At 44.1% G+C, this 18,973-nt stretch overlaps 1 protein-coding gene across 1 annotated transcript in view; it reads right to left on the bottom strand.

Annotated features, from left to right (window-relative positions):
- Window positions 1-1,828: 1,828 nt before the first annotated feature.
- Window positions 1,829-18,973, bottom strand: part of CHDH (choline dehydrogenase) — a 92,153-nt gene continuing 75,008 nt past the window's right edge. The window contains exons 7-8 of the mRNA XM_077452060.1: window positions 15,217-15,319; window positions 1,829-9,532 (exon numbers count right to left, since the gene is read on the bottom strand). Coding sequence (XP_077308186.1) covers window positions 9,114-9,532; window positions 15,217-15,319 — 522 coding nt within the window. The 3' untranslated portion in view covers window positions 1,829-9,113. The remainder of the gene's footprint in view (window positions 9,533-15,216; window positions 15,320-18,973) is intronic.

The following is an 18,973-nucleotide window of genomic DNA, read 5'->3' as shown; positions in this document are numbered from 1 at the left end:
GGTGTCTACAATTGCCCCTATCCCTGCACATTGCACACTCACATTGGTCCCCACCCTGAAGGAGCCTACCAGCATGTCTTTGGAGTGTTGAGGTCAGGACTCTGTGCAGACCAGCCAAGTTCCTCCACCCCAAACTTGCTCATCCATGTCTTTGGACCTTGCTTTGTGCACTGGCGCGCAGCCATGTTGGGACAAGAAGGGGCCATCCCCAAACTTGTCCCACAAAGTTGGGAGTATGGAATTGTCCAAAATGTCTTTGTATGCTGACACCTTAAGATTCCCCTTCACTTGAACTAAGGGGCCAAGCCCAACCCCTGAAAAACAACCCCCACACCATAATCTTCCCTCCACCAAATGATTTGTACCAGTGCACAAAGCAAGGTCCATAAAGACATGGAAGAGCGAGTTTGGGGTGAAAGAACTTGACTGGCCTGCTCAGAGTCCTGATCTCAACCCGATAGAATGCTTTGTGAAGAATTAGCGTGGAGACTGCAAGCCAGGCCTTCTTGTCCAACATCAGTGCCTGACCTGACAAATGTGCTTCTGGAAGAATGGTCAAGCATTTCCATAGACACACTCCTAAATCTTGTGGACAGCCTTCCCAGAAGAGTTGAAGCTGTTATAGCTGCAAAGGGTGGGCCAACTCAATATTGAACCCTAAGGACTAAGACTGGGATGCCATTTAAAAGAGAAGTATGTTTTCTTTTTATTTTAGATTCATACTTACCTAGGTGGATGCAACATCAGACCGATGCTGCATCTGTCATCCGCCGTCTCTGCACTGAGAACCGAGCCACCGAACATCGCCAATGGCCGGTTCTCACAGATCCCCGACAGGAGAGCTGCTGACTGAAGCCCAGCCTAAAAAGCTCAGACTGGACTTCTCCTTTAACCGCTTGCCAACTGGAAGGGCATGTACAGGCAGATTAGCGTACCTGTACATTGCCCTTTAAGAAGTGGTTTGCAGGCGTGGAGAGGAAGAACGAGGAAATGTTAATGTAAACAAGCATTTCCCCGTTCTGCCTAGTGACACTGACACTGATCACAGCTCCCTGTAATTGGGAGCACTGATCATTGTCATGTCACACATAGCCCCTCTCCCCCACAGTTAGAATCACCTGCTAGGACACACTTAACCCCTACAGTGCCACCTAGTGGTTAACCCTTTCACTAACAGTCACATTTACACAGTAAATCAATGCACTTTTAATTACACTGATCACTGTATAAATGTGAATGGTCCCAAAATATCGCCCGATTTTTTTGTAGACGCTTTAACTTTTGTGCAAACCAAGCAAATGCTTATTGCGATTTTTTTTACCAAAATTATGTAGAAGAATACGTATCGACCTAAACTGAGAAAAAAAAGGTTCTTTATATATATTATTGGGGCTCTTTATTATAGTAGAAAATAAAAAATAATGCATTTTTTTCAAAATTGTCGCTATTTTTTTGTTTATAGCGCAAAAATAAAAAAACGCAGTGGTGATCAAATACCACCAAAAGAAAGCTCTATTTGTGGGAAAAAAAGGACGTCAATTTTGTTTGGGAGCCATGTCGCATGAACCGCGCAATTGTCAGTCATTTACTCTGGTCTTTGGGCAGCCAAATGGTCCGGGGCTTAATTGGTTAAGTTCATGTGCGTGTAAAGGCAGTTGTCCCAATACTTTTGACAATATAGTGTATATGACATCTCCAGACACCTCCAGACTCTCTATGAGGAGTAATAATTGGCTGGTTTTGATTCTGCCAACCAAATGCCATTGCTTTCCTGTTAAGATGAAACCGTGCCCCTGAGACAGTTTATAAAAATAAAAGAAGCAGCAGATTGAAATAAAAAAGTAATTTTAATAACATGAAATTACAACATTTCTTGTGTAGCAGTTATAAATGTTGTATCACTTTTTTTAGCCAATGTGAAGTTAAAAGTTTTAAACAAAATTAAGACATTTCTAAAGCGGAAATCATACTGTCATTTAAAATAACAAACATAGGGCTCCATTCACAAAGCGGTATCTACTGCTTCAAGAAATGCGATAAAATACTGCATAGCATTTTTCCTGACATTGTTGGTATTCACTAAAAAGCGCTACTAAAATACTGCATGCAGCATTTATCCAAAATATGCGGTATTTGTCTAATGAAACCATGATTTATTTTATCTCATGAGATATCGAGTGGGGTAGATACAGTGGAATAGAATTAGAACCCCTGTCAGTTTTTAATGGTAATAAAGTGGTAAAATGGTTTAAACCGTAGAAATATGCCAACTCACAAGTCAGTGTGGGTCAGTGTGGTCCTCCCTGCAGCATATGTAGTGATACAAAAGAAAAAAGGTGACTAGAATAGCAGTCAAAGGGAAGCTGCTTTCACAGGACACACATGGTGTATCAAAAACTACTACGTTCAATTAAGTAAATTCAAGATATCTTTAAAAATGTCAAATGTCAAAAATGTCAAATATTGATTGAAAATAGTATAAAAAAAAAATCACACACATATATAAATACCCTTCTTCCACCAATAAAAAAGACAACATTGTCTTTCTTATTGGTGGAAGAAGGGTATTTATACGTGTGATTTTTGATACTATTTTCATTCAATATTTGACATTTATAAAGATATTTTATATTTAAAGTATAACTAAAGGAAAAAAAACAGTTTTGGATGGGGTTGAGGGGTATTAGAACACCTATAAGGTTTTTAGTTTTGTCCACATTACGGAAATTCACCTGCTCTATTTGTTCTGTACTAGTACCAGTGACCCGTGGGACCCCAAGGAATTCCCCTCATTTGCAGGGATTTCCTCTCACTTCCTGTTTTGGCAATGAGACAGGAAGTGAAAGTAAATCTACCTAATGGGACACAGATAACGGTTTCAAGCAACATTTTTCCAGTCTCAAGAAACCTCTGCTAAAAATGACTATGGGAGTTATTTACGAAAGGCAAATCCACTTTGCACTGAAAGTGCACTTGGAAGTGCAGTCACGGTAAATCTAATGCCGCGTACACACGAGCGGACTTTTCAACATCCAAAGTCCGAAGGACCGAGTCCATCAGACTATCCGATCGTGTGTGGGCTGCAACGGACTTTTGATTCACCAAAGTCTGACGGACTTTAGAATATGGAACATGCTTCAAATTTTCCCGAAGGAACTCCCCCGGACCCGGTCCCCTTCGAAAACTCCGCTCGTGTGTATGCTACTCCGACGGACTAAAACCGACGCTAGGGCAGCTATTGGCTACTGGCTATGAACTTCCTTATTCGAGTCGGGTCGTACGTCATCACGTTCGAATCCGTCGGAGTTTAGTGTGATTGTGTGTGGCCAAGTCCGTTTGGCCGAAAAGTCTGTCAGAACTCCGTCGGAATTCCAGCAGAACTCCGACGGAACTCCTTTGGAAGTCTGTCGGACTTAAGTCCGCTCGTGTGTACGGGGCATAAGGGGTAGATCTGAAATGAGGGGAAGCTCTGCTGATTTTATCATCCAATCATGTGCAAGCTAAAATGCTGTTTATTTTTCTTTCATGTCCCCCTCGGATCTACAGCGACTTCATGTCCAAATGCACGTTCAGTGCACTTTCAAATGCACTTTCAGTGCAAAGTGGATTTGCCTTTAGTAAATAACCCCCTATATCTACAACTCATGATAGATTAATGTGATGGTCAGGAAGAAGAATGCTCCTTCTTCCCCCTTGTGGTCATTGGGAAGAATTACTCCCTTCCAAATAGCTAAAACGATCATTGTTGTCACTGGGAAGTTATCTCAAAAAATAATTTTGAAAAAGTAATGTCTCATTGGCACTACATATGTTCTAACAGGCTATTTGACCATTGTGATATGTATGTACATTATACTATGTTTGGAGTGATTGGGAGTTTGTTTTTGATGATGTATATGCTTATATATTCACAAGAAAAGTCTCAAAAAAATTCTGGCAAAATGACCGGAGAAATAAGTATATTTTACTACATGTAATGGGGTGGATTTACTAAAGGTGCATAGACTGAGCACTTTTCAAGTGAAGTTGCTCCAGAGCTTAGTAAATGAGAGGAAGCTCTGCTGACTTCCATCATCCAATCATGTGCAAGCAAAAATTCTGTTTTTTTTTCCTTGCATGTGATTGGATATTCTTTGTAAAGTGAAGCTTTACTAAGCTTTGGAGCAACTTGCAAAGGCACAATCTATTTGCCTTAGTAAGTTAGTGGAAATATGGGAACAACGTTTTTGTTTATTTTGGATAGAATATAACCCGTCTGTTTTTTTTTTTTTTGTTTCCCCCCCCCATCTCTGTCCCCATTGAAAGATTTCCCCTTTATTACTTTTCTGGGGACAACCCAGAATTTGGGATTTTTATTTTACTTTCAAGTTCAATGATAATGGTAAACAGGACAAATAGAGATGGTGAATCTCTCTAACAGGGGCGCAGACAGCAATAAAAACTGGCAGGCGTTCTAATCCGCTTCCACTCTATCCAAAACAAAAACTTTTCTTTAGTAATACTTTTTAGTAAATCAACCTCAAAGGTTTTCATATTTAGGTTTCTATGCATTACTGTTGAGGGAACTGATCCAAAAAGGCAGAGACTACTCAAAATTGGCTATCAATTTTTTTCATTCCTTAAATACTGCATGTCTGGACCACTACTTAATTACCGCATGCATTTTTTTTCTGTGAATTGAGTTTAACGCATTTTTCATGCAGTATTTACCAAGTGTTTTGCTGCAAAACAGCATATAGTAGTGAATTGACCGTTTCCAGACACCTATATGCCGCTTGCAATCTGCTTTAGTGAATGGAGCCCAGTGCGATATAAAATTATAAACATCTTAACATCTTAAAATAATACTTTAAAAATACCTCATTAAACTTTTTGACATGATACTTTCAAAACTTTATTTCATCGTTACATAGTTGGTGAGTTTGAAAAAAAAGACACAAGTCCATCAAGTCCAACCTGTGTGTGCGTTTTTATGTTAATAGTACATTGGATATCCCTGTATGTGTTGGTCATTTAGGTGCCCATCTAATCGTTTTTTGAAATTATCGATGCTCCCCACGAAACCACTGCTTGTGGAAGAGAATTCCACATCCTTACTGCTCTTACCCTAAAGAACCCTCTACACAGTTTAATGTTAAACTCTTCTAATTTTAGTGGAGAAGCAGTTTAACGTTAAACTGCGTAGAGGGTTCTTTCAATTCTATTTCCATTTCAAAACTCCAGCCAAATTTTTTTAAAAGCCCATTTATACCAGCAGCTGTGCTAGAACATAGCTGCTGGTACGTGGTTGGATGAGAACGGTATTGATGCACTGATCCCAGGCATTGTGCCGTTTCCTTTTGACATTTCAAAAAGTTCTATTGGCCACAGGGCAGGGTGATGCAGTGGATTGTGTTGCACCGCAGTGCGCTGAAAAAACAAAAAGTACTGAATTCTGTATTTTTTTTCAGTGCAGTGATTGAAGACAAGACATTTTGCTGTGTCTGCAGTGGCACTGTCTTGGAGGAGGTTGCACAGCTCAATCCCACTGCACCTGCTGTGAACAAGTCCCAAAGGATAGAGCTAAGAAGAGTTAAAACATCTGTCAGGTTTTATTACTGTCTGTTTCCGATTAGATTTTTGTTTCGGGTATCCATTACTGTGGCCTAGTTAGGTCAATGATGATATTAGCATCCCTGACCCTTTGTGTATGTGTAGCTGTTGGGATGGGCATCCCTCTCTTTCCCGCAGCTGTGTGGTCCAACACTGCCTGTATCCTTCTGGGTTTGGCCAAATATGGCTTTGAATCAAACCCAAGATTATCCTTAGTAAAGATACATACATCTTCCAAATGGGAACATAAGCAGCAATAAAAAGTTGACAGAAGTTCCAATAGTTGTGCACAAGTGTTGGATGCGGTTGTGCTTTCTTATCCCTTCCACACGATCAGAAATTCTGCCAGCAAAAGTCCGATGTGAGGTTTTGGTCGGAAATTGCGACCGTGTGTATGCTCCATTGGACTTTTTCTGGCAGAATTCCAGCCAGCAAAAGATTAAGAGCGGGTTCTCTATTTTTCCAACGGAAAAAGTTCCGATCGGAAATTCCGATCGTCTGTAGCAATTCCGATGTGCAAAATTACTACGCATACTTGGAAACAATTCAACGCATGCTCGGAAGCATTGAACTTCATCTTCTCTGGAATGTTGTATGTCAAAAAAGTAATGATTACCAGGTTGGAGTTACAGAGGAGTAATTTTGCTAGAATTATTGCACTCACTCTAACGATCGCGGCGATAACTCACATGTGTGATTTAAACACTGTTTACATATGCGGACATGACTTAGACATGCATATTCTCACAGGGACGGGGGCGCTTTAAATTTTAAAAAAAATTTCTTAATTATTTTCCTTTTTTTATTATTTTTCCTTATTTTTTTTTTATTTTATTTTTTTACATTGTCACTTAAAAAATAAAAAATTCTGATCAATTTTATTGCCGTCACAAGGAATGTAAACATCCCTTGGGACAGTAATAGGTGGTGACAGGTACACTTTATGGAAGGATCGGGGGTCTAAAATCCCCAAATCCCTCCTTTGCACTTCAATATATTCAGATTGCCAAAAACGGTGATTCTTAATACAGTAATTTTTTGTTAAAGCTGCGCCATTGGCAGCCTAGTAAACTGGAAGTGACATTGTGTTGTCTCTTCTGTGTGTTTACCTAGGAGACTGGAACAAAGCAGTGTTACGGCTTCCTTCCAGTCACCCTCTAGCTGGCGGAAGTGTCGGATCGTGGATTGGGTCTCCCGGTGGGGTCCGCTCCTTCAGGATAACAGCCGAGTGTCTTTTAGCCGCATCGGTTGTTATCTCTAAAGAGCCATCTGCCCGTTCGCTCTAAACAACGGTACCAGGATGATGCCTGCAGCGGTATAACCTCTTAAAACCGAGGTCGCATATGTGCGTACGGTCGGCCCTAAGGGAATAAAGTTTATGTAAACCCAATCACTAAAAAGTCAATTAAGTTAAAATAACATCTAAAGTCACTTTTAATCATTTTTAAATCTATAGGCCTTCATAAAATACTTGTTGATCCTGTCATGAAGGTTCTTGGTAGGCACTTTTAGTTATAGGGTGCAACAATCCTCTCTCCCAATTGTCCCCTTAACCACTTCCCGACAGGCACGCGCCGATGTACGTCGGCAGAATGGCATGGGCAGGCATATTGGCATACAGGTACGTCCATTTTTAAATGCCGCTCGCGTGCCGGTCGGGACCCCCGTGAGTCCAGGCCACGGGTCCCACGGACTCGACCGCCGCAGGCATACCCGCGACCGTCTCACGGGGATCGTCTCCCGTTCTGCCTAGCAACAAGTGACGCTGATCTCTGCTCCATGTGATTGGAGCAGAGATCAGTGTTCACTAACACAAAGCCCAGCCCCCCACAGTTAGTAACACACCCCTAGGAACACTTTACCCCTAGGAACACCCCTTCACTGCCAGTGTCATTTACACAGGAATCAATGCATTTGTATAGCACTGATTGCTGTATAAATGACAATGGTCCCAAAAATGTCCGATGTGTCCGCCATAATGTCACAGTCACAATAAAAAATCGCTGATCGCCGCTATTACTAGTAAAAAAAAAAATTTATAAAAATGCCATAAAATTATCCCCTATTTTGTAAACGCTATAACTTTTGCACAAACCAAAAATATGTAGAAGAATATGTATCGGCCTAAACTGAGGGAAAATTTTTTTTATATATATTTTTGAGGGATATTTATTATAACAAAAAGTAAAAAATAATGCTCTTTTTTCAAAATTGTCGCTCTATTTTTGTTTATAGCGCAAAAAATAAAAAACCGCAGAGGTGATCAAATGCCACCAAAAGAAAGCTCTATTTGTTGGGAAAAAAAGGACGTAAATTTTGTTGTCGCACGACCGCACAATTGTTAGTTAAAACTACGCAGTGCCTAATCGCAAAAAGTGGTCTGGTCTTAAGCCAGCAAAAAGTGGTTAATTGTTACCCTGTCACATGTTCTCTCAGTGGAGACTACACGCAGTCATTTCACAACAGATTACTTAAAGGATAACTACAGGTTCCTTTTTTATTTTTATTTTTTTAAACAAACATGTCATACTTGCCTCCTCTGTGCAGTTGGGTTTGCACAGAGTGGCCCCGATCCTCCTCTTTTGGGGTCCCTCAGCGGCGCTCCTGGCTCCTCCTCTTCTCGAGTGCCCCATTGGAGAAGCGCTCTCCTTCGGGGCACCCTTGCGGGCGTGCTTCCGTGTCCTACTGCTGCATTTATTGACGCAAACAGCAGGACTCAGCTTTGTCCTCCGGCTCCTACGTCATTGGATTTGATTGACAGCAGCGGGAGCCAATGGCTGTGCTGCTATCAATCTATCCAATCAGGACCGAAGACACTGGCCAGAGTGAGTGTGCTTGTCCCCAGCACAGGAACGATCGGGCTCAGGAAAGTAAAAGGGGGGCTGGTGCACTACAAGAGGTTTTTCACCTTAATGCATAACATTAACATGGCAATAACCCGCAAGGGTTTACAACCCCTTTAAGCCTGGTACACACTATTCAGGGTTTTTTTTGTTCAGCCCTTCTGGCTGAACATAAAGAAACTCAAGAGCTCCGGAGTAGCCACTGTACAGACAATGCAATGTTAGTGCAGCGATCTCTCCTGATGAACTATTGTGTTCTGACAAGGGGATGATCCCCCCCCTCCCGGCCATAACACACCAGTCAGCGCTCTCAGTCATTGGCCGATCGGCAGACCTTTTTCAGCCATGCACCTTCGAAAGGGTTGTGCCGAACAGCTGACTTCTGTCGGACTGGCTGCAGTATACACAGACCGAATGCCTGCTGGTTTCTATTGAAACATTCGGCCTGTGGATATTAGGCTTTAGACATTGTCCACTATTGTCACAATCGGGAAAGCTGACCCGAGAAACGTCACGCAATCTTATTGGGGTGCATATACACAGGAAGTGGCTGCTCAGAGGTTGCAGGAGATCGGCAACAAAGTATTAAAAAATGAATTTTCTACAATTAAAACAAATTGCAATTGTTTGATACACAAAACAAGCTAAATGTCATTCAATTATGAAGACAACAATTACCTATCGTTGAGTCTCCAGGGTTTGAGGTCTGTACACACGTACATCTCTCTCCACAAGAGGAGGAATCCTCTGAATGATATCAGCTGCCTTTTCTGCCAACATAATTGTTGGCGCGTTTAAATTCCCACTTACAATACTGGGCATGATAGAGGCATCCACGACTCTTAAATTTTCCACACCTATTACCTTTGTTTCTGGGTCAACAACTGCATTTGTGTCAGTTGGCTGGCCCATTTTACAGGTGCAGGATGGGTGATAGGCTGTGTCTGCCTTCCGCCTAATGAAAGCATCAATCTCTTCATTTGTCTGGACACTAGAGCCAGGCAGGATTTCGGGCCCCCGGAATTCATCAAATGCTTTCTGAGCAAAGATCTCTCTGGACAACTTCACACACTCTCGGAAATCCACAATGTCCTTTTCTGTGAAATGATTTTCACAGGAAGATAGTTTTACTACATTTTGGACAATTTGAAGGATAATTACAAAGATAACAGACCATAAAAAAGAGCACACAAATTACACATACACATTGAAAAAAAAAAGAAAAAAAAAAAGCTTGATGCAATAACTCATTCTGTCATTTAAACAATACACAACATCTAGTACATCACAATGTGAAGTCACCATGGTTGAGGTGTCAGCACTTCATGTTCTGTTTTAGTCCATTTTCCATACTTCACGTCATCTCAAAGAGGGAGTACATCATCAACAGTATACTTACTCATTGACTTCTAGAATTCTGCTCTTCAATGGAACAGGGCCAGGCTTTGGCATATAAGCATACACATGAAACTTACCAAATAAAGAATATAAAAAATGGACCATATTGGTCAGTGGAACTCCATCTAAAACCTTTTCCCTAAATGTAGAGAGAGCATGGAAGAGCTAGCATATCTGCCATGTTTTTTTTTGGGGGGGGGGGGGGGGGGGTTGAGTCTGGGTCCCAACTGTGAAAAGTTTTAGCCCACGTACACACGGTCGGAGATTTTGCCAACCAAATCCGTCGGATTTTGCCCGTCGGATTTAGTCCGAAACTGTTGCATACACACGGTCAGGCCAAGTTGGCGAAAAATCTGATCTTTCAGAACGTGATGATGTCATTTCGTTACGATGGGACTACATTCAGGCTAGTAGCCAATAGCTTTGATGTAGGAATTTGATCTGAGCATGCGTGGCACATGGTCCGATCAAAATGTTCTACACATGATCGGATTAGGTCCGTCCGGCCCAGTTGGTCGGGAAATATTTCCAACATGTTGGAAATTTGGATCAGACGGAGATTCGGACGGAATCAGTCCAATGCATACCACACACAGTCGGATTATCTGACAACGCGGTCCGATAAGACTCATTCCGACAGATTCTCCGACCGTGTGTACAAGGGCTTAGAGTTATCACAGAATTAGAGGAGAAGCCATGCGGTATGAACACCTGTGCAATTGACCATGATGGGATTCCCCTCACTATGGGGAGATTACCTCACACTTCCTGTTATATGTCTTGGACAGGAATCAATGTCCCAGTGTGGTTACAAACAGAAATAAAAACCATATGGAGTTTTGAACCCTTTAAAGCTGAACCCCACATTTAATGCCCCTTTAAATAGTTTGTCTGGCCAATATGGCCCAAACTAAATATTTGATGAACCTGCTATAGGAACTATATATCAGCCATTCACAGGAAGCTGAGGTGGGCAGATGACATCATAATAGCCAACTCGGCTAATCAGACAAAGGTATTTATTCATAGAATACAAAGCTAACTCCAACTCGATTTTGTTCCAGGAGGGGGATGGGAAGTATAACAAACATGTCATACTTACCTCCACTGTGCAGCTCGTTTTGCACAGAGTGGCCCGAACATCCTCTTCTGGGGGCCCCCGGCAGCTCTGGTGGCTCCTCCCCACATCAGATAACCCACTAGGAGAAACGCTCTCCTGGGGGATTGTTTTGCGGGCATGCTCCCGAGTCCAGCATTTGGCATCCATAGCCGCCGAATGCAGGACTTGGCCCCGTCCCCACAGCGCTCGTGTCATTGTATTTTATTGACAGCAGCGGGAGCCAATGGATGCGCTGCTATCATTCTATCCAATCAAGAGCCGAGAACCCCGGGCAGAGAGACAGCGTGTCCCTGTGGGTGAAGTTCGAGGGCTCAGGTAAGTAATACAGGGGAGGCCAGTCAGCGACAGGTGTTTTTTTACCTTAATGAATAGGATGCATTAAGGTGAAAAAACACATAGGTTTACAACCCCTTTAAAGGTGGAGATCAGCTTTAAAGCAGAACTGCTAAGTTCAGCCTCTCTGGCGAATGCCAGATGATCCAGACCATCAGTCCAGGACTGTGTTCCACTCTGAATCATACCCTGCCTAAGAAAAAGCAGTATTAGAACATGCAAATAAAAATAAATTCTTCCTTTGGAAGCTGCTAATTGTATATTACAAAAAACATTCTGAATTGTGTCTTGGGTGAAAAGTGGTATTCAGGAAACATTCTAAAATTGAACTGGGGGGGGCGTGGCCTGGACCGGCATGTGAGTAGCAGCTTAATCGCAGAGCTTCTGCAGGTTACCCTCAAATGATCCTGTTCCAAGCCAAACTGCACAGTTTCCCTGCTATTGGATGACTCCTGCATCGGGTACCCTGCTGTGTCACCCGGTTCGAATGAATCCATGATGGTTCTGAGGGGAAAGAGCAAGGAGGATGTACAGCGTCCGGAGCGCCAAAATGGCGCCGCCGTGGGTCTCCAGCAGTGTGGACCGCATGGCACTGATAAAACTAAAGAAACAGTGAATAAACTCTCCAAGACCCCTAAGAATACCAGTAGCGACCCCCCTAAAGACATTCGTTATTATGCCCAGAAGCTGGCGAGATCCCTGAATATTACTGATTCGGCTGAGGAGGTGGGTGAGCCTGAGGCGGAAGCTATGGAACAAGTGCATGTGGAGGAAGGTGAAACAGGATGCACAGATGCAAATCTAATGGAAGCACAGTCAGGGGAGCTGAAAGATGACAGTGGGGATGAGGACACTGCACAGCCTACACTAGCTGAGATCCTGAGTGCAGTTAATAAATGTACTGCCTCAGTTAATACACTGCAAGAACGCTTTGGTGGTCTAAAGGAGGAAGTGTCCCTGATAAGGCAGAATCTGCAAAAGATCAGAGAAAGAACCACTGCTGCTGAAAGTAGGATCAGTGACATGGAAGATAAGCTTCCCCCTTTGATCAGAGACTCACAATATAATACTAGGATGATTGCAGCTGTTGATGAGCTTGAAAACAGAATTCAATGAAATAATGTACGTATTGCGGGTCTCCCTGAGAAACTGGAGGGTAGGGACCCCACTGATTTTGTGGAGAGAGGGCTACTGGAGGTGTTTTCGAAAGGAGGCATTTACACCACTATATACTGTAGAAAGAGCTCACAGAGACCCTTACATCCAGGACATCCCCCTCATCCCATACTGGCAGGAATGATACATTACAGGGATAGAAAGATCATCCTGCGCTTGGCTCGGGAGAGGCAAAACATTCAGTTTAATGGGGCTCGTATCTCATTCTATCCTGATTGTTCCTCTGATGTACAAAAATTGAAGGGCCTGTTTCACTGAGGTCAAGAAAATACTGCAGCCCCTTATGCTATGCTATACCCAGCGAGACTCCACATCACTGCAAGAGGCCAAACCCACTTCTTTGAAAAGGCAGCTGATGCCTCTGTGTGGTTGGATACAAATGAGAATACTTTTTGTCAGGCCAGAAGAGGATTGACCTGCTCAGGGCCTTGTCATGTTCTTTGCATCAATAAGCCCAGGACTTGCCCAGGACTTGCCCTGTTTGAATGATGCCTTATTTTTCTACACTGTTTTGGAGCTGTTATATGCTCTGCTGGAAACAAGAGTTGATTTATTGTCCTTTTTCTCCCTACAGAGAGCATGTGCGAAGAAAAAGTCTACCCCGTGGTTAATGTGTCACGACTTAACTGCTGTGGCTCCAATGCTGGTGGTTGTGAGTCCAGCGGGAGTCAGGACCTGTTGTCCCATAGACCTTTTTGCTGTTCAATCCTTGCAAGACTTCTCCTGTTTGCCTTAGGGATCTTGGTGGAGACCAGGGCATTGCAACATCTGCTTTTGGCTCTACCTACTGCTGCAATTACCCGGATGGTACACATCAAGTTTAAAGTGCCATTGCACTCAATGGTTCAGCTTGATTGGAACAATTTATACAGTGCAGTACAGAAAATACACAGCATACGTACTCAGATATTATGGGTTTGTTACCGCATACCCGGGCACAAGTTGGCTCACTGCCATAGGTCACAGAGTGGGGGGGACAGAATTTGGGATACTGTGGAATGTAACATTTTTCAAGTGCACTCATATATATTTAACATGGCCAGGGGGATGAATGTGCTGACTGTGGTGTCGTGGAACATTAGGAGGATGGGTGACCCCTCAAGCATACTATGGTTTCTACATCTATGTGTAAATACCTCCCTGCTATCTGTGCTTTACAGGAGACTCACCTCACCCCTGACTTCCTGTCTTGCCTAAAGTTCAGTTGGGTGGGCTGGTCCTATCATTCCACTCACACCTCCTTTTCCAGAGGGGTGAGTGTATTGATACATGGCTCACTAGATTACCAGGAACTTGTTGGTGTGGTGTACACTGAGGGAAGATATGTCATTTTATACTGTCGCTTGTTCTCTTTGAAGTGTATACTTGGCTTTGTTTATATCCCACCTCCGTATAGTCATCGGGTGTTGCGGGAGGTTCTGGAATTTTAGTTGGGTCATCCGGATGTCCCGTTATATATCATGGGTGACTTTAATTGTTACATGGACCCCCAATTAGACAAATAACCCCAGTGACACTGGGTAGAGGCGTATGCCGCACAGCCCTGAGAAAACTGGTTGAGGAGGTGGGCTGGACTGATCTGTGGAGGATTAAGAACTCTGGGGAGAGACAATCATGCTTTTCAAAATCGCATGTGTCATTGTTACGCATTGATCTTTGCCTCTGACTGGATACAGCTCGGTGGCAGAGATAAAATATGCCCTGAGGGGAATATCAGATCACTATCCACTGGTTCTTAGCCTGGAGTTTTTTTCCCCCCCTTGACACTACTTAGGGCCCCTTGGTAGCTAAATGCCTTCTTGCTTAATCTCCTCCCGTCCCAGGCCCAGATAGCACAAAAAAATAACAGATTTTTGGTCTGATCAGGAGGGACACACGGATGAGAGGGTAGTGTGGGAGACGTTTAAAACTTTTCTTCAGGGACTGTTTATTAGAGAAATCAATCATTCAAAAGGGCTTCCAATGCACAAAGGGAGGGGGAGGAGCGGTTGGTGCATGATCTGGAGGTTGAGTTTGTCGCTAACCCCATGGAGGGATGCATGGTTGTTTGCTCAGGATGCTCTTAACTGGCTCTCCTCCTCGTCGGCAGAGCGGAAGTGCTTCTTCAGCAAACTTGCATTTTATGAGGAGGGTGAACATTTTTGGTCACCTTTTAGCAAAAATTGCCCACTCGCAGCAGATATCACCATCCATTGGTGCCTTGTGGGTACCTGATGGTACAGTAACCAGACACTATCACTACTGGTTCTCTAGACACTATCACTAGTCTAGCAACCGCTAGGGCCCTTTTCCAAGCCAGGAAATAAATTTTAAGGCACTGAAAATCAACAGAACCCCTCACAGTGAAGGAGTGACTGAGTCAAATGGGTGATGCTATCAGGCTGGAAAAATAAATTTATCAGCACAGGGGTAGTGTGAAAAAACAAAATATGGGCGCCTTGGCTGGATGTTCCTGGTCTAGCTCCGGCTGATCTAGTTATGGACTGTCTACTGTTGTAGGAGAGATATGATAGTCAATGGAATGTGTATTTCACCCGGGGTCTCCATTCTTCACAGAATTCTACTGTTTGACTATTTTTTGTCTGATCTAAGTAGTACGTGGTTGTACTGAGTTTATGCGATTTAGAGTTACATAACAAATGCTGAAGGCTTATGCCTAATATGTACATTTAACTGAAAATTCTAATGTTGGAATTTCAATTTCACATTTTATTATGAGTATATAGATGATGATTCATGTTTTTTTATACTCACCAGTAGAAAGGTAGTTTGGATTGATAATGGGATGATCTCGTGGGTCAGTACTGCTAAGTTTCAGACACCCCACGCTGGTTGCCCTCATAGTTCCAACGTGTACCTGGTATATACAAATGATTTGGAATTACCATCTCTTCCTCTTTATGGAAAAAAATAAAACATTGTACAATGGAGTGCCAGAACTTGTCTAATGCCATACGAATTATGGCATTAAGGCCTTAATCACACATGCGGGCAGGGGCCAAGGTCTGTGTTTTTGCCAACCCCCCTCCCCAGCTGTCCATCAGCAAGTTAACAATGTTGGCATGCAGTGGTTGCAGCAAATTTTATACAGCATGTCACTTCTGACAAATGGTGCTGCCAATAAATGCACCCCATTCAAGGGAATGATATTGTGTCACAACCATATCTAATGTATGCAAATGCGGCGGGGTTGCAGCATGGTGCAGTTGGATCCCCCCCCCCCAAAAAAAGTGTCCGCCAGTGTGAATGAGGCCAACATGTATTTGTATGTGTGTACATGCGTGTTACGACTTCTGCTTATCAAAGTTGGCAATGCAACATTCAGAGATAAATTTGAACACACAATCCAATGCCTTAATTTACATAGTTGCCAATAGTCCTGAAAATCGCGGGACAATCCAGAATTTTTCAAGCCTTGTCCTGATTTTAATTTGTCCCATTAATTGTCCTGAATTTTGCCGCTTGTCCCGGGCATCTGAAATTTGGGCAATCAAGTGTTAAACATTTTGCCAGTTTTAGAACAGCCTGGGTCCTCCCTCTACCCTAGAGTGTCCCCCCTTGCCTCATTTTGTCCTCCTTGTCTTCTATTGGACATGGAGGACACATGTTCTTCTCATCATGTAATTTATTTGGAAATACTGCAAGCGGGGGCGTGGTGGGGACGTGGCTAGCTAAGTGACTACGCCGGCCCGTCCAAACGAGATTACAGTCCACGTGGATCAGGAAGAAGAGGTGTGTGCTGCTGTTACTGCTGTTCCCCTGCTGCGTCAGAGCCAGAGACAGAGCTCGGAGGAGGTTCTTGCCTCTACACTCACTGCCTCCTCAGCCTGAGAGGGACCGAGGAGGAGGACGAGGAACGTCAGAACGACTGCTAGCTAGGCAGAGACTCTCAGGCCGGACTGCGGACACTCGGCCGCCACCGTGAACAACTGGAGGGAGGGAGGGAGCGAGCGAGGAGACTCTGACTGACATTACTGGGCAGGTAAGTGCTCGGCTCCCAGCTTCTTTTGGAAAAAAAAAATCCTTCCTCCCGCGGTTGGTGTGTGCTCTCTAGGGGATAATTTTTTTATTTTAGGAAGCAAAATTGAGCAGGGCTCCCTTGAATGTCTGTGGGTTTTTTTTTTTTGAGAGAGAGATAGGAAGTGGCAGTGGGGTGACCCCCCCCCCCCCATATGGGGACAAATATCTGATGGTTGCCTGTTAGATTTTTCTGTATTCTAAAAAAAGGCCACCCACTGCTGCTTCCTATTATTGCCCCCACCCCCTAATTAATTGTTTTTTTGAATACACAAAATCTAGGGTGTGGGGGGGTGGTAATAGGAATCAGCAGAGTAGGTGACCTTTTATGGGGTTGGATGCTTGAAGGTAGACTTTTAAAAAAAATATATATATATTTTTCCATTTTGGTGGTGTGTGACACTAGGAAATGACAGTGAGCATGGCCTCGATGGGGGGGGGGGGGGTGTAGATGGGAAATGGTGGTGAGTGACCCTGTTAGTAAAGGGGGTCACCCACTGCCACTTCCTATCCCCCCCCCCCCCCCGCAAAAAAAAAAACCCATCAAGGCCATGCTCACTGTCGCTTCCTATCACACTCGCCCCCCAAAATGGGGGTGGTGGGTAGAAAAGGAGGGGGTCCACCTTCAGCCATCTGTCCCATAAAGGCCACCCACTGCTGCTTCCTATTACCGCCCCCCACTCCCTAATTTTTATTTTAAATACACAAAAATCTAGGGGGTGGGGGCAGTAAGCGGAATTTTATTTATAGGAGGCAAAAGTGAAAACGGCCTTGAATGTGTGGGGGTTTTTTTGGGGGGGAGAGATGGGAAGTGGCAGTGGAGTGACCCCACTTATGGGGACAAATAGCTGATGGTGGCCCTGTTCGATTTTTGTGTATTTAGAAAAAATAAAGGCCACCTACAGCTGCTTCCTATTACTGCCCCCACCCCCTAACTTTTATTTTAAATACACAAAAATCTAGGGGGTGGGGTGGTAATAGGAAGTGGCAGTGGCTGGCCTTTATGGGGTTGGTTGGCTGAAGGTGCACCCCTCCTTTTCAGTTATATTTTTTTCCTATGGTGGGGTTTTTTCTTCCCATTTGGGGGGGTGGTTGACAGGAAACAGCAGTGGGTGGACAGTATGGGGGACACATGGCTGATGTGGGGCCTATTTCTTTAACCGTTTGCCGCCCGCCCACTGTCAAATGATGGCGGGCGGTGCAGTTCTTGTTCTTGTCATCATATGACAGTTTTTGTTCTTGTCATCATATGACGGCGGCCCAGAACGGCCGCAGCGCACTGATTATGGCCTTGCTGTGTTTCTGAGACACGGCACGACCCCGATCTGTGTAAAGAGCCACATCTTCAGCTCTTTAACCATGTGATTCGCTGTGTCCAATCACAGCTGGTCACATGTAAACACAGATGCTGGTAATTGGCTCTCCTCACACTGAGTGTGAGGAGAGCCGATCAGCGGCATCTCCTCACAGGGGGACATCTAGGGAAGTAATCATGGCTCTGATCATCAGTGTCCTAATACAATATAGAAATAATATGATGACTGATGACTTTCCCTGAGCCTAGTTTCACACTGATGCAATGCGTGACCAGCGAGATTACAGCTCTGGTTCCTTCATCTCTCCTCTCCCACACACAGACAGTTCGCACTGCCTTCTGCAAACCACCGTGGCTACAATACATTGTTAATGACACCTCCAGATCGGTTTACAGATCGCATTGCTAACTCGCACAGGAATTGAATTGCATAGGTGGGAAAAGCCATGCGATCCGATTCTAGTGGGGGGGGGGGGGGCAAGTCCCTGCACTTATTTCTGTGAGAATCTCATGGGAGTTCAGCCATACAGTTATATGGCTTAACTCGCATGCCAATCACATGCGATGTCTGTGATTGCGCTAGTGTGAGCCTGGGCTGAGTGTCTCAGCTGCTGCAAAACTTCTTGGAGCGGGAGCAGTGGTGGCCTGTGCATTGTGGGTACACAGGCGCCACCCTCATCCCTGCCGCTGACCCCTATCCATGCACCCTGCTCCTTTCAGGATGCTGGATGCATAGATTCCTATGACGGGGGTGTTATTTTTATTTTTTACCACCTGATCGGAGCCAAAGGTTCTAAATAGGGTGGGCATGGGGGGGCAGAGATTCCCACGATCCCACTAAATTGTGTCACAATGGTAAATGAATTTTAGCTATTTGCACACTAACATTCCTCCCCCGCCAATCAGGACGGGGAGGAATGTTAGACCTGTTTCCCGATTGGCCAAAGCGCCAGACGATCCGATTGGATGCTGGGCACTTGGACCCCTTTCACACAGACACTTTGCAGGTGCTATAGTGCTAAAAATAGCACCTGCAAAGTGCCCCGAGACAGCCTCTCCTTTCACACTGAGGCAATGCGCTAGCAGGACGGTAAAAAAGTCCTGTTGGCCGCATCTTTGAGGCACTGTAGGAGCAGTGAATACACACCTCCTAAAGCTACCCTGCCCATTAAAATGAAC

The sequence above is a fragment of the Lithobates pipiens genome, unplaced genomic scaffold, assembly GCF_037356315.1.
Source record: "Lithobates pipiens isolate NorthernLeopardFrog02 unplaced genomic scaffold, aLitPip1_a1.2 Scaffold_23, whole genome shotgun sequence".
In the NCBI taxonomy this organism is placed as follows: Eukaryota; Metazoa; Chordata; class Amphibia; order Anura; family Ranidae; genus Lithobates; species Lithobates pipiens.
Note: the sequence above shows the minus strand (reverse complement) of the source record. Positions and strands in the feature narration are given on the sequence as shown.